The sequence below is a fragment of the Eulemur rufifrons genome, chromosome 16, assembly GCF_041146395.1.
Source record: "Eulemur rufifrons isolate Redbay chromosome 16, OSU_ERuf_1, whole genome shotgun sequence".
NCBI lineage: Eukaryota > Metazoa > Chordata > Mammalia > Primates > Lemuridae > Eulemur > Eulemur rufifrons.
Window position 1 is genome coordinate 54,774,236 of NC_090998.1, and position 13,198 is coordinate 54,787,433.

A 13,198-nucleotide genomic window follows, 5' to 3' on the forward strand; every position below is an offset into this window, starting at 1 on the left:
CTGAAGACAATCTCACCGAGATTAAATGGACTGCCCAAGGTCACACACATCCTACATGTTGGCTTTGGGATTCAAACTCAATCTATTATAGCAAAGCTTTTTATGCCACACCTGTGATATTTGCTGCAATGAGAGGCAGAGTAATTTACTTGAAAGGAGAATAGACTAGGAATCAAGATATCTAGATTTCAAGTGTTGCTTTATACCTCTCTTGTTTAATCACCTTGTGGGAGTCACTTAATTTCCATGGGCCTTACTTTCTGTATCCATAAAATGTTCGAATATGTTCCCTCGAGGTCTAATTCCATGACTCTGAATTGAGTTACATATATTTAGGATGATAATCCTTCCAGCAAGCTTGTTAGAGTGGGATGGAGTAGGAGAAGTGGAAAGGGAACTAAATTCACTCAGGAGCGAGATGGTGGAGGTGGTAGAGGAAATTTTTAAAATGTGCCAAATTTGGAAAATACTATGAAGAAAATATCCATAGTTGTTAAGACTTGTTTCTTCAGCTAAAGAAAAATCACATTTCAAATTAATTACAAAGTTGTGGGAAAAGGTGAATAGCTGGTGAATATTTTATCAAAGAAGGCAATGAGGAGGGGTGCACTTGTTGAGAAAAGATTTGAAGTTTGTTTTTGTTTGTTTGCTTTTGTTTTTTTTTTTTTTTTTTGAGATGGAGTCTTGCTCTGTTGCCCCAGCTAGAGTGCAGTGGCATCATCGTAGCTCACTGCAGCCTCAAACTCCTGGGCTGAGGTGATCCTCCTGCCTCAGCCTCCCGGGTAGCTGGGGCTATAGGCCACACCACCACGCTCAGCTATTTTTTTTTTTTGACACTTCAGTTGTAAGCAATCAATTGACAAATATACCAAAATGGTCTTTCTTCTTGAAAATTTACTGGATAAGTCAAAATAAGTTATAAGGCCATAAAGATTTGGAGAAGAAAGCATCAAAAAGCAAAACTTTAATATGAAAATGAAATTCTGTAAGAAATAAACATATATATACAATGTGAAGATCAGGGGATTCTGACCCGTAGGGAGATTTTCCTTATCAAATAACATATAATAAATAGGTTTCATCTCAAAGCCTCTTGGGGTCAAATTACCATATCATGCTAACTGTGCAAATTTTTAAATGAAATATTTCATGCAACAACATACCTCAGGGGAGACTTCTGTAATTCCAAACTGGGATAAACTTTGATGCAAAACATTGATATTAAGTGAACGCAGCACTTCTTCAGATGGCAGAGCATCAGAAATTCCTGTTTTTCGGTTTATGGGAGACACAAATAGTTCAACACTGTTCTTCTTTCCCTAGTAAAAGCAGATTATTTGTATGCGTTATAGACATTTTGAACAACTTCCTTTAGAAACATTAAAGAAAATCAGAATCCTAGAATTGTAAAAGGCACCTTGGAGATCACGTTCATTAGTTATTCTCCAGCAGACTTAACATTTGCAGTGCAACATCTAAAATTTTTAAGTGGCCTTCTTTCAATGAGTTGGCACTCCAAGATTTATAATTTTATATTTCACTGGATGCTGGTTTATTTTCCATTTGATATTATAATTTTTTGAAATATATTGTTTAGATGCTCCCTGAGTAGTTATGTTTAAAGAAGCATTTTAAAATTAAATGAATTCAATAAAACTTGCTGTAATAGTAAGGTTACATATTAGATACCTCCATCTTCTCTATTTTTTTAATAACTGGTATTAATGTGAAGGTTGGACAAGCTAAGGAAGCTGGTGCTAGGTGAGCTTTGAAATCCCTTCCCTGATTCTGTTCTGCACCTCAATTATGCCACACTTTCAAAATCTATCCTTTGGTAGAGATGCATAAATTGTGTAGTGATATCCTGACACCTTTCCTGTTAGTGTCACCTCATTAGCTGAAATGGAGACAGGGGATTTCTTACCATAAATGATAGGCTGATATGCTACATACATACACACATAAAACACCAGATAAAAATGACATTGCCATTGATAATATTCTCTTTCACAACTTATACAATGCACTTGTAGAAGGAAATTGTTAGTTTTTTCTTTCTGACATGTGGAGTTCTCTCCTGCTGGAAAATTTTCTTTTAACACAATTTATCAGACTTTCAGCCAGGTATAAAATGGAGTATCAGTGTACTACTGAAAAAATGTTTCCGTGTTTGCAGGGAACAATCCTCAATGACTAAATACTGATGTGAAACACGTTTATAATAATTTAAATAGTTTATGATCTAATAACAATAGTAGGAACAGAGCAGTTGTTTTGTGCCTGACATGCTGCTCTGTGCCTTAATCTGTTATCTCATTTCATGCTCAAAACACCCCCCAGGAGATAGGTATTAGGGTTATCTCTATTTCACAATTGAAATGCAAGTGGTTTGCCCACAGTCACACAGCTGAAACATGGCCACGCCAGAAGTGGAGTACCGGTCTGTCCTTCTCCAAAACACACGCTCTTAGCACTTAACCACTGTGCTCTCCTGCCTCAGGTATTGTAACTCTACCTATTATTGTAACTGTGCTACTAACACTTATTATTATTTAACAACGCTACTAACATTCTCCATGGATATGCATATCCCTCCCTGGGTGTGGCAGATCCTTCATTCATTCCTGCAAACAGCTATTAGGCTCATTAAATCTATGTGCATAAAAGGATATCTAAGATACATGTATAAATAAGTTTATATTAAAAATTTACATCTAGATCCAAGACATTAATAACACCTAAATCTTCTCAACTTGAGCAGGGTGTGCTGTGGGTACAAGTAACCTGCTTTACTCTCTCAGGGTATTAGGGAGGGCTATATTTCCTCTTCTGGGGTACTGAGTTAAAATTAAAAAAAAAAAAAACTTATTTAGTTCTAGAACATTGTTGTCTCACAGAATAAAAGGTTTTATGGGGAATGAAACAACTCACCCTCCAAACACAGAAAAATGAAAAGAAACAGAAACCTCAAACCAAAACAAAAACTGATTCTCTCCATAGCTGGGAGTGCAGAGGTTGGTGCAGTAGGAGGCTGAGGTCCTGCAAGAGCACAGCAATTTAAGGCAGAGAGAATGCACAGGGCTTGCATGTCCTCCCATTGCAGTGGAAATGGAGAACAATGTTAAAACTGTACAGTGATTCCAAAGTCCCTTTTCACATGTAACTTAGATGATCAGATTTTTACAAAGAGAAAATCATCTGATTTTTTAAAAAATTTTTTCACACACAACCCCATAGTGCAGATGGGAATATGTATTTGGATGACTTCCGGGTTCCCAAACACTGTGGAAAGCCGAAAAGCCAGGAAAGAATGGATATAGGTGACTGACAGGTTTAGAGTGGGTCCTGTACAACAGATCCTTTGCATTTATGTCATCCCCACTCAGATGCCCATCCTAGTTTTCTCTTGGCTTTTCTAGACTATCAGTTCCTGCATTCCATCTGGGCTGCAGTTCTCAAGGGGCAGTTCTTCTTTATTCAAAATCCTCTGCCTTGTACATGAAATGTCCATAATTCTGTGGATATACTTGAAGGGGTTTTAATAGATACTGTCTGGAAACAGTGCCTTCCCTGACACCGAAGGTTTCACTCTAATGAAGAATATTTTGGGAGTAGTATCAGGTTGGTAAGGCAAGTATTACTATTTCGGGCCCCTTCATACCTATCAGAGTAGTTAGCCTTGAACTATGACAGAGTTGACAAGCTTTTCCTATAAAGGGCCAGGTAGTAACGAGTTTAGGCTTCAGGGGCCAAACAATCCCTTGCAACTACTCAACTCTGCCATTGTAGCATAAAAGCAGCCATTGGCAATGTGTAAATGAATGGATGTGGCTTGTTTCATAAAACTTTACAAAAAAGTTTACCAAAAAAGGTGGTATGCCAGATTTGGCTCCCCAGCCATAGAACTATAGCATGAACCCTTCAGTAATAAAGAACACAGCTTGGATTTGGGGATTATGAAATGTAGGCATCTTACAATGAGGCGATTGATGTGCACTTGCTGGGGTAAGAGTCCTAAGGCTGCAGCCACTCCTTGGCGGAATATCCGAAGCAAGGTTATGTTCAGCTTGTTTACATCCATTTGTAGTGTCTGGAAAATAAAGACAAAAAGAAATCCAAGTTATAGTAAGTGTTCAGTTTAGGACATTCAGTTCTTGACTAATGATTGACCACAACAATTTCTGTGACTCTGGTAAGTTCGCACTCATGGTGCTTTGTTTTATTTTTGATAGAAATAAAATTATAGAGACATTTTATGTGAAATTTTATTTTATTTTATTTATTTATTTTTTTTTTTGAGACAGAGTCTCACTCTGTTGCCCAGGCTAGAGTGAGTGCCGTGGCGTCAGCCTAGCTCACAGCAACCTCAAACTCCTGAGCTCAAGCGATCCTCCTGTCTCAGCCTCCCGAGTAGCTGGGACTACAGGCATGCACCACCATGCCCCGCTAATTTTTTCTATATATATTTTTAGTTGTCCATATAATTTCTTTCTATTTTTAGTAGAGATGGGGTCTCGCTCTTGCTCAGGCTGGTCTCGAACTCCTGAGCTCAAACGATCCGCCCACCTCGGCCTCCCAGAGTGCTAGGATTACAGGCGTGAGCCACCACGCCCGGCCTATTTTTTTAATTTTTAAAGACAGGGTCTCGCTCTGTCACCCAGGCTGGAGAGCAGTGATGTGATTATAGCTCACTCTAATCTCAAACTCCTGGGCTCAGCGATCCTCCTGCTTCGACCTCCTGAGTTGTAGGGACTACAGGCTCATGTCACCATTAGCCATTTTTTTTTTTTTTTTTTACTTTTTGTAGATACAGTTTTTCTATGTTGCTCAGGTTGGTCTCAAACTCCTGACCTCAAGCAATCCTCCCACCTTGGCCTCTCAAAGTGCTGGGATTATGGCCATTGGCCACTGTGCCTGGCTTTATGTGAAATTTTAAATAGTATTAGTTAAAAAGATGGTGTATTATATGATAATGCAATTTGTCTAGTTGTAATAAAAAACACAAATGAATGGTCAATTCATAAAGAATTTCATTGAGACGTGCCTTGATTTATTTTGCTTTAGTTTAGGTCCAGATGACAGAATGGAATCTGTGGCCAAGTATATTCAGTTATCCGTCTTTAATTTGTGTTCACACACAGTCACAGAGAGAAAGATGCTGTGTGAATTCCATAAGGCCTGTCTTGGCAGTTTCTTTATATAGTAATCTGCTGCCAGTGCAAGGCAAAAGAATGAGGTGCGATGCTGCATTTTCAATCTCTGGTGAAGAAGCCAGTGGTACTGATGAGTTGGTCTAAAGTCAATGTTCCTTATTCAGCTGTTTGGGCAAATACTCTTACCTTTCAGGTTTGCTTTGGAAAAAAATCTAAATATTAAAAAATTGCTTATGTACAAATCAAATTGCAATATAAGTAATACAGCCTTAATTTAAACCATGAGTACTATTACTACACTTAAGCCATGAAGTAAATTATCACGTATTTTAAAAGATACAATCATTTGAGATAGATACTTGCAAGGTAAACCAAATCTTATGCATTTCTTTTATTCTTACAATGTTTAATTCACTAATTTGACTATTCTAGGCTATCAAAAACTATTGGATGGCTGCAGTATCACCTATTCTACGAAGCAAGGCATGCTTTTTTTTTTCTTGTTTTTTAAAATTTTTAATTATTATGGGTACATAGTAGCTGTATATCGTTATAGTGTATATGTGATGTTTTGATACAGACATACAATGTGAATTAATCAAATCAGGATAATTGGGCTATCCATCACCTCAGGCATTTATTATTTCTTTGTGTTAGGAACATTCCAATTCCACTCTTTTGGTTATTTTAAAGTATACTCTTATTGTTGATTACACTTTGTTGTGCTATCAAATATTGTTTATTCTATCTAACTATATTTTTGCACCCATTAACCATTCCCCACTTTATCCCCTGCTCTCTGCTACCCTTCCCAGCCTCTGGTAACCTATACTCTCTGTCTCCATGAGATCAGTGGTTTTTAATATTTAACTCCTACATATGAGTGAGAACATGTGAGATTTGTCCTTCTGTGCTTGGCTTCTTTCACTTAACATAATGTTCTCCCATTCCATCCATGTTGCAAAAGGCAGGATTTCATTCTTTTTGTGGCTATATAATATTCCATTGTGTACATGTACCACAATTTCTTTATCTACTCATCTGTTGATGGACACTTAGGTTGATTCCAAATCTTGGCTATTGTGAATAGTGCTGCAATAAACATGGTAGTGCAGATATCTGAATTCCCCTCCTCTGGGTACATACCCAGTAATGGGATTGCTGGTTCATATGGTAGTTCTATTTGTAGTTTTTTGACAAACCTCCATACTGTTCTCCATAGTGGTTGGACTAATTTACATTCCCACCAAGAGGTACGCGGGTTCCCCTTTCTCCACATGTGAGGCACACTTCTAAGTACACACTTCTCTGATAAAGAGATTGGCTTACAAGTGGAATCTATTATAGTGTAGGAACTCTTAGAGGGACTTCTCTCAGCTTGCTTTAAAAGGAGAATGATACTGCTTTGGGAATTTATAGTCTTGCTAGGAAATAATACCTGCTCTATTTTGTCCTTTAAGTTGGTACAAAATAAGAGACTGGAAACTAAATCAAGTGCTCAATGCTACAGGAATCAGAGGGAGGCTAGGTCAAAAGATGTGTAATGGTTCCTAGTCAAGGCAGTGGGTCCAATTAAAGCCTCAGGTTGCATTTCTGCCTTAGGGCCTTTTAAGGATTGCATGGAGGTAAGAGCTCTAGGGGCTGGAAGTGGACTCCTTGCAAAAAATTAAGATCCAGAAAAGGGCAGAATCATTGAAGAACTCTACCTAACAGCCCAACTGTAGGCAACAACTTGCTTCTGGGGAGGGGCAAAAAATTATGTTGGGGGTAGGTAGAAAAGCTGTGTTGATATCATCAGTGATACTTTTAATTTTTATTTTACCTTTTTTTCACTTAAAACAGCAGAAATTTATTGTCTCACATTTCTAGAGTCTGAATCAAAGCATTGGCAAGGCCATGCTCCCTCTTAAATCTATCGGGGAGTGTATTTCCTTGCGTCTTCTAGCTTTTGGAGTTTGCAGGAATTCTTGGTATTCCTTAGTTTGCAGATTGCAGCAATGGCTCCAGTCTTTGCATCTGTCATCACATGGCTGCCTTCTCTCTGTGTCTTCATATCACCTCCGTCTGTGAGAGTCTGTGTCTAAATTTTCCCTTTTTATAAGGGCACCAGTCCTATTGGATTGGAAGCCCGCCTTCCTTCACTATGACCTCATCTCAACTAGTTATACCTCCAACAACTCTATTTCCAAACAAAGTCTCATTTTTTAGGTACTGGGAGGTTAGAACTTCAACATATGAATTTTTGGGGGACACAATTCAACCCATAGCAAGGAGAAAGTCAGAATTCTGAGGAAAGAGCCAGAGAATTGACCAAAACCCCCAATAATTTTGCACATTCTCCTCTGTTTCTTTCAGGCTCTGAGTCAATACAAATTAGAAGTTCAACTAGGTCACCGGGTTATTCATCCCCAGTTGGAGAGCTGTTTGGGAGGCTGGGGAGGTCCATCAAATGTGGATCCTATTCCAGAGGTGGTTGGCATGTGGGGCTTATCATGGGTGAGGGCAATGGTGAAGTCTGGGTGAGCTGACAGAAGAGGTAGATGAATCCAGGCACAAGTTGAACAAGACCTTTCTGCTCCAGATTCACTTCCCAGCATGTCACAGAAAACAATTCTACTGGACCTGAGGAAAGTGACTTCTTTCAATAGAATGTGACTTTCTTCTTCCACAGAGTAATATTTTTTTATTAAATAAAAATTATCTAATGATATATGTGTTTGCTATATTATTCTCTGTACTTTTCTATAGCCTAAAAAGGTATCCAATGTATAAAAACATAGTTTAATGTAGAAAGTAAGACTTGAACTCAACCTTGAAGCATGAGTAGGATTTGGAAATGCAGTGATGAGGAAAATAGCATTATACTTTTAAGGACTACTTATGCATCCACCTGGAAGACCTAGGAGATTAGAAAAACTCAGCTCACCTGGTGGCTCTGAGAACTAGAAAATTCTTCTCATCTGGTAGCCTGCTTTCAGCTCTGCCGGCTGTAGAGGCTGCCATCAGAGATGGAACACGGTAAGAGACTCTGTCTACTCCTCTTTTGCAAAACCAATGATGGATTCCTCAGTTCCCTCAAACACTGCTGAGGAACTGCTGGCTCTTGGCTCACCAGCAGTGTTTGTCAGGCAGGGTAAGCCGGCAGGCGCTGCCTCTGATCTCCAGGGGCAGCATTTGGAACTGAGAGTCAAGGGGGTTGTGTGTGCGCTTGAGAATTCAATTCCCAGGGCCGTGATTAACTTGAGGCTTGTAACTTTGGAAACAGTATGAAAGTCTCAGATTGAAATGGTAAATGGGAAAGTGAAATGGGAACTCAAGATTTTAAAAAATCACTCAAAAAGGCAACTTTGCAAGAATGTAAAAGCTGTGCATTTGAAACAGAAATTTAGGCTACTCAACTCTAGTGAAGAAGTGAGTTGAAGTAATTAGTTGAAATTGAAGTCATCTGGTTCATTGCATCAAAACATTTGAATAATTTTCCTCAGTTCTCTGCTTGACTGTGAAAAGCTGGATTGATTCCACAGTGCATACAGGGATTGCTGACTATTCCCCACAAAATAGTGATGCTAAAATACAGCATAAACAGAGATCTGAGGCCTGATATGTGCCAGACATTACATATCAGTACAATTTGAAGGGGGATAGAAAAGGATTCTAGACATACTGAGAATTTTATTTCAGGCAAAACCTGTTAGGCCGTGGGTTGGATTGGCAAATCATCTTTAGGAATAAAAGCCAAAGGTTCTCTGTTTACGTCTTTGAATTGAATAGAAAACCCTGACCTGTCAGAGCCATGTTATACTTTCACCCCAGCCCTTCTCATAACTCTGCATCTGTCTACTGCTGTTACTTACAGGCTGTGATTTTTATTTCCAGGTTTCACGTTCCCACCCTTCTCAGAATCTTACACGTGCTTTCCTCTACCTGAATGTTCCACTTACACTTCAACTCAGCATTACCCACACTGAGCTTACCTTTCTCCCTCTCCCCATCCACAACCAAATTTGCTTCTCTTCCTCTATTTCATACAATGGGATAAAGTGTCATATTTGAGAGTCACCTTGACTCCTCTTTCCTTATTGTTCACTCCACTTCACATCTATATCTCTGCATGCTGAACCCATCTTCTCTTCATCTATATTTCCACTGTCTTATCATAGTTCAGCCCACCATCATGGCTATCTCGACTATTTGAATAGAATCCTAATGGGTTGCCAAATTTTCATGGTCTCGAAATCATTCCCTATCTGGACACCATCATTATCTGTGCCAAAAGCTAACCCAATCAAGTCATTATCCTGCTCAAAATACTTAGAGGAAATCTCATTTCCTAATCATTTGATTTCTTTAGTGAATTTTTGGTTCGTTTCCTGAATTTTTTTTTTTTTTTTTTGTGCGTGTGTGGTTTCTTTGTGTTGGTTTTCCATTGTCTCTTGTATTTCATTGAACTTACAATCCATATTTGGAATACTTTATCTGTCATTTCAATATTCTGATTTTGGTTGGTATCCATTGCTAAAGAGCTGGTGTTCCCTTTTGGGGGAGACATTTTGCTCTGATTCTTCATATTTCCAGAGTTCTTTTATTGATTCCTTCTCATTTCTCCCGGGCCCAGCTGTTGGACCTGATGGCGCTGCTGTTACTCTTGCCTTTGCTGTATGCGCTTTCTCATTTGCTAATTAATAATCTTAACTCCTCGGTTCACAGAAATTGCCCTGTCCTTCCATTCTTACCTCTCATCCCTCTCCACCGTGCATATTATGCTCCAGTCACACATAACGCTTGTCAAACATGCCATGTCCTTTTTACACTGTGTCAGTGCACATGCGCATCGCTGCTAGGGGCTCTTATTTCTCCTGAGAGACTCAGCCCAAAGACCCTTCTGCCAGCCTTCCCTAACTTCTCCTCCCCCTTCCTTTGCTTATATCTTTCAGTGCTCCAATAGTAGTACTGTGTTGGACTTTAGCGTTTTTTGTTTAAATTTTTATAATAAAAATGTCATGCTTATTACAAAAAATTTAAGGTACAGAAAGATATTGTAAAAGGTAAAAATATCTTGTCCTTCCTAACTCTCCATCCCAATCCCCAGAAATAACACTGCTAACCATTTCTTATGTATTCTTCCAGATATTTTCAATGCATATATTATATACAAATAAAATGTATATATTATACATCATATATATTACTATTTACTACAAATAGAGTTAAACTACACATATTATTCCACAACTTGCTTTTTTCATTTATTAACATATCTGGTATATATGTCTGTATTTACAATATATGCCAGTATCAAATATAATGTTTTAATTCTCATCTAATAATTTCTTATTTTTAACAAGTTAGCTTATCCCTTTCACTTTGTTATTTTAAGAGATCTAGATGTGTTTTATTACTTTCTGTGTTTTGTTTGTTTTTATGCTTCCTTCGTTTCCTATCTTTTACTATATGGTCTGTTTTGTTTTTTGTCATTGTAGTTATACATTTTTTTCAGTGTCATTTATTAAATAATATGTGATCATATATTTAAGCTTTTATTTCTTGATTTGTAAAATTTAGGAAGTATTTATTAACTTTTGCTATAAGAAATGAAAAAACAAACACCTCACCAACTCTCATGATCACCTTCTAGTTTTCAATTTTTATTATTTTTATAGTGTTATAGTTGATGATATTAACATATTCTGTGTAATAGAGAATACTCATAATTCTCAACAATTAATATATGTGAAGGTAAAATCACATTTTCAGTCTCAGACAGTTAAGAATGAAGGTGCTTTTTCCATTCTCTCTTTCTCTCTTCCCTTGCTCTATGGGTTCAGAGAGACTCTAAAACTGCATTGAAAATGGTTGAGCTACACAAAGGAAGACTCCTGAGCCCCCAAATCACTGTATGAAGCAGACACCCCCATCCAGCGATACTCATTAAACAGTGACATGAGTTAAAAATAAACTTTTATTGTATTAAGTCACTAAGATATGGGACTGTGTTAGCATTATTTACACCAATGAATGCATTCTGTAACTATAGTCTCTACAGTTCTATAGTGTTAGTTATATGTTTGAATGTACTCACTGCTGATTTTCAGTATTTTATTTTTAGAATTCCTGAATTCTTTATTTTGCTGTATATCTTATTTAGCTGTATTTCATTATTAAATAGCCTCTCTCAAGTAAGGCCCATGAGTGCTATATTTCCTTAGGCGTTGTGTTTGTGAATGTATTTATAGTACCTTAAACAATAAATAACAACTTGGCTGGTTATGGAATCCTTGATTCAAGCTTTATTTTTATTTTTTGTCTTTGAACTCTGCCGCTATTTTCCAATGCCTTCTGGCATTAAAAGTTGCTGTGAAAAATATCCTGGCCTGAGGCTAGCCTGTCTTGTAGATAATTTGCTTTTTCTGCCTGAAATCTCACAGGAGTCTTTCCCTTCAAAGTTATAAAACTTAACCAGGATATTTCCCTGGGTTGATAGTTCCTCTTACGCGGTATACCCTTGAAGCCTGCAGATTCCAGACTCTATTTCAGAAATATTCCCCCCAACTATGCATTTGAATGATTTTTCTTCTAAATATTTTGGCCTCATCTTCAAAGACACTATTTATGCAATTAAATATTCTTTGTCTTTCTCTCTCACCACATTATTTTATGTACTCAGTTTCTCTAACCACTTGTATGTCTTTATTCGGCTAAAAAAATATTACATTTTCTCGGGTCTACATCCTTATATGTTTTCAGCAGAATCTATTCTACTTCTCTTATTTTTAATATGGTTTTGATTTCTCCAATTTGTTTTTATTATTGTCTTCATTTATCTTCTGAATTCTGCCAGCTTACTCTTTGCAATTGCCCTAGACAAGATACGGACTCTCTTAGTTGTTTCAGACAGGAAGTGACACAAAACTTTTGTTTATAGTTTCTTGGTCTTTCGCATCCATTTTTAAATCTTTTTCTTTTTTTCCCAAGGAGTTCAGCTTCTCTTTTTCTCTTTTAAAATCCTCCAATGACTTTCTATTCTGTTTAGATTTAAATTCCATTCTGTGGGCCTGTAAGGCCCTACTTTATCTGGCTGCTGTTGGGTGTGAACCTCATCTTATATCCCTCCTTCAATCTACTGTCCTTTTTTTAGTTCCTCAAACAAAGTTTGCTCATGTTTACCTATAGCCTTGATATTTACCTGCCCACTGGTTGGAGAGCTGTTGGACACAGTGGTCTGATGGCTCCCTCTGGCCTTTCACAGCTTTGTTTATAGGCGTCTGAGAGCCCTTCCCAGCCTGGCCACTCCCTATTACATCACCGGATTTTATTTTCCTTATAGCATTGATCACTATCTGACAGTTCCTGATGGGCTTATTTATTAACTGTATAATCTCTCTTTACTAAAATTTGGGCACCATTGGCATGGGACCTTGTCAGTCTGGTTCTCTGCTATCTCCCCAGGACCTGGAACAGGGCCTGGTACATAGTGGATATTTAATAAATCTTTGTGAAATGAAGGAACATGTGAATCATCATAACCAAGACTGTGCAGTTACTCAGTGAAAGACTCTGAGTTACATGGTAGGCTTAGAAAGGGTTACAAACCCAGGGCTCTACTCTCGAGGAGGTTATGTTCAGTTAAGTAGTTCAGCTGTAATACCTGATCGTTTAAAAAATACAAAATATTGATTTAGCACAATTTGTATTTGATTTGTAATTAACATGCCTGACACTTTGACTATTATGCCATTTAAGAGGGGAAAAAAAACAGAAGATGATCTCATCAACTTTTGGAAGCCTACTTCTAATAGGCAAAATCTATATAAGTTTTCTGAGTTGTATGCTATAGTGGGTGTAAATTAAACTCAAACTTACCCAGTATTAGTACCCATTTCTTGTTAATTTGAGAGTTTTAAAACTTATCTTTCTAACTACAAAAATTAGATAATGCTTATGACAGAAGATTTAGAAAATATAATGAATTAGAAAAAAGAAATAAATATTATTTATAATAATGTATCCCATCACCCTGAGATAAGATTGTAGTATTTTTAGTGTTA

The 13,198-nt window shown here is 37.5% G+C and overlaps 1 protein-coding gene across 2 annotated transcripts in view; it reads right to left on the reverse strand.

Moving 5' to 3' along the window:
- PTPRR (protein tyrosine phosphatase receptor type R) overlaps window positions 1-13,198 on the reverse strand; it is a 231,363-nt gene that overhangs the window by 106,223 nt on the left and 111,942 nt on the right. For both annotated transcript variants that reach the window (XM_069490087.1, XM_069490088.1), the window contains 2 exons: window positions 3,977-4,090; window positions 1,164-1,319 (listed from right to left, as the gene is read on the reverse strand). In XM_069490087.1, coding sequence (XP_069346188.1) covers window positions 1,164-1,319; window positions 3,977-4,090 — 270 coding nt within the window. The remainder of the gene's footprint in view (window positions 1-1,163; window positions 1,320-3,976; window positions 4,091-13,198) is intronic.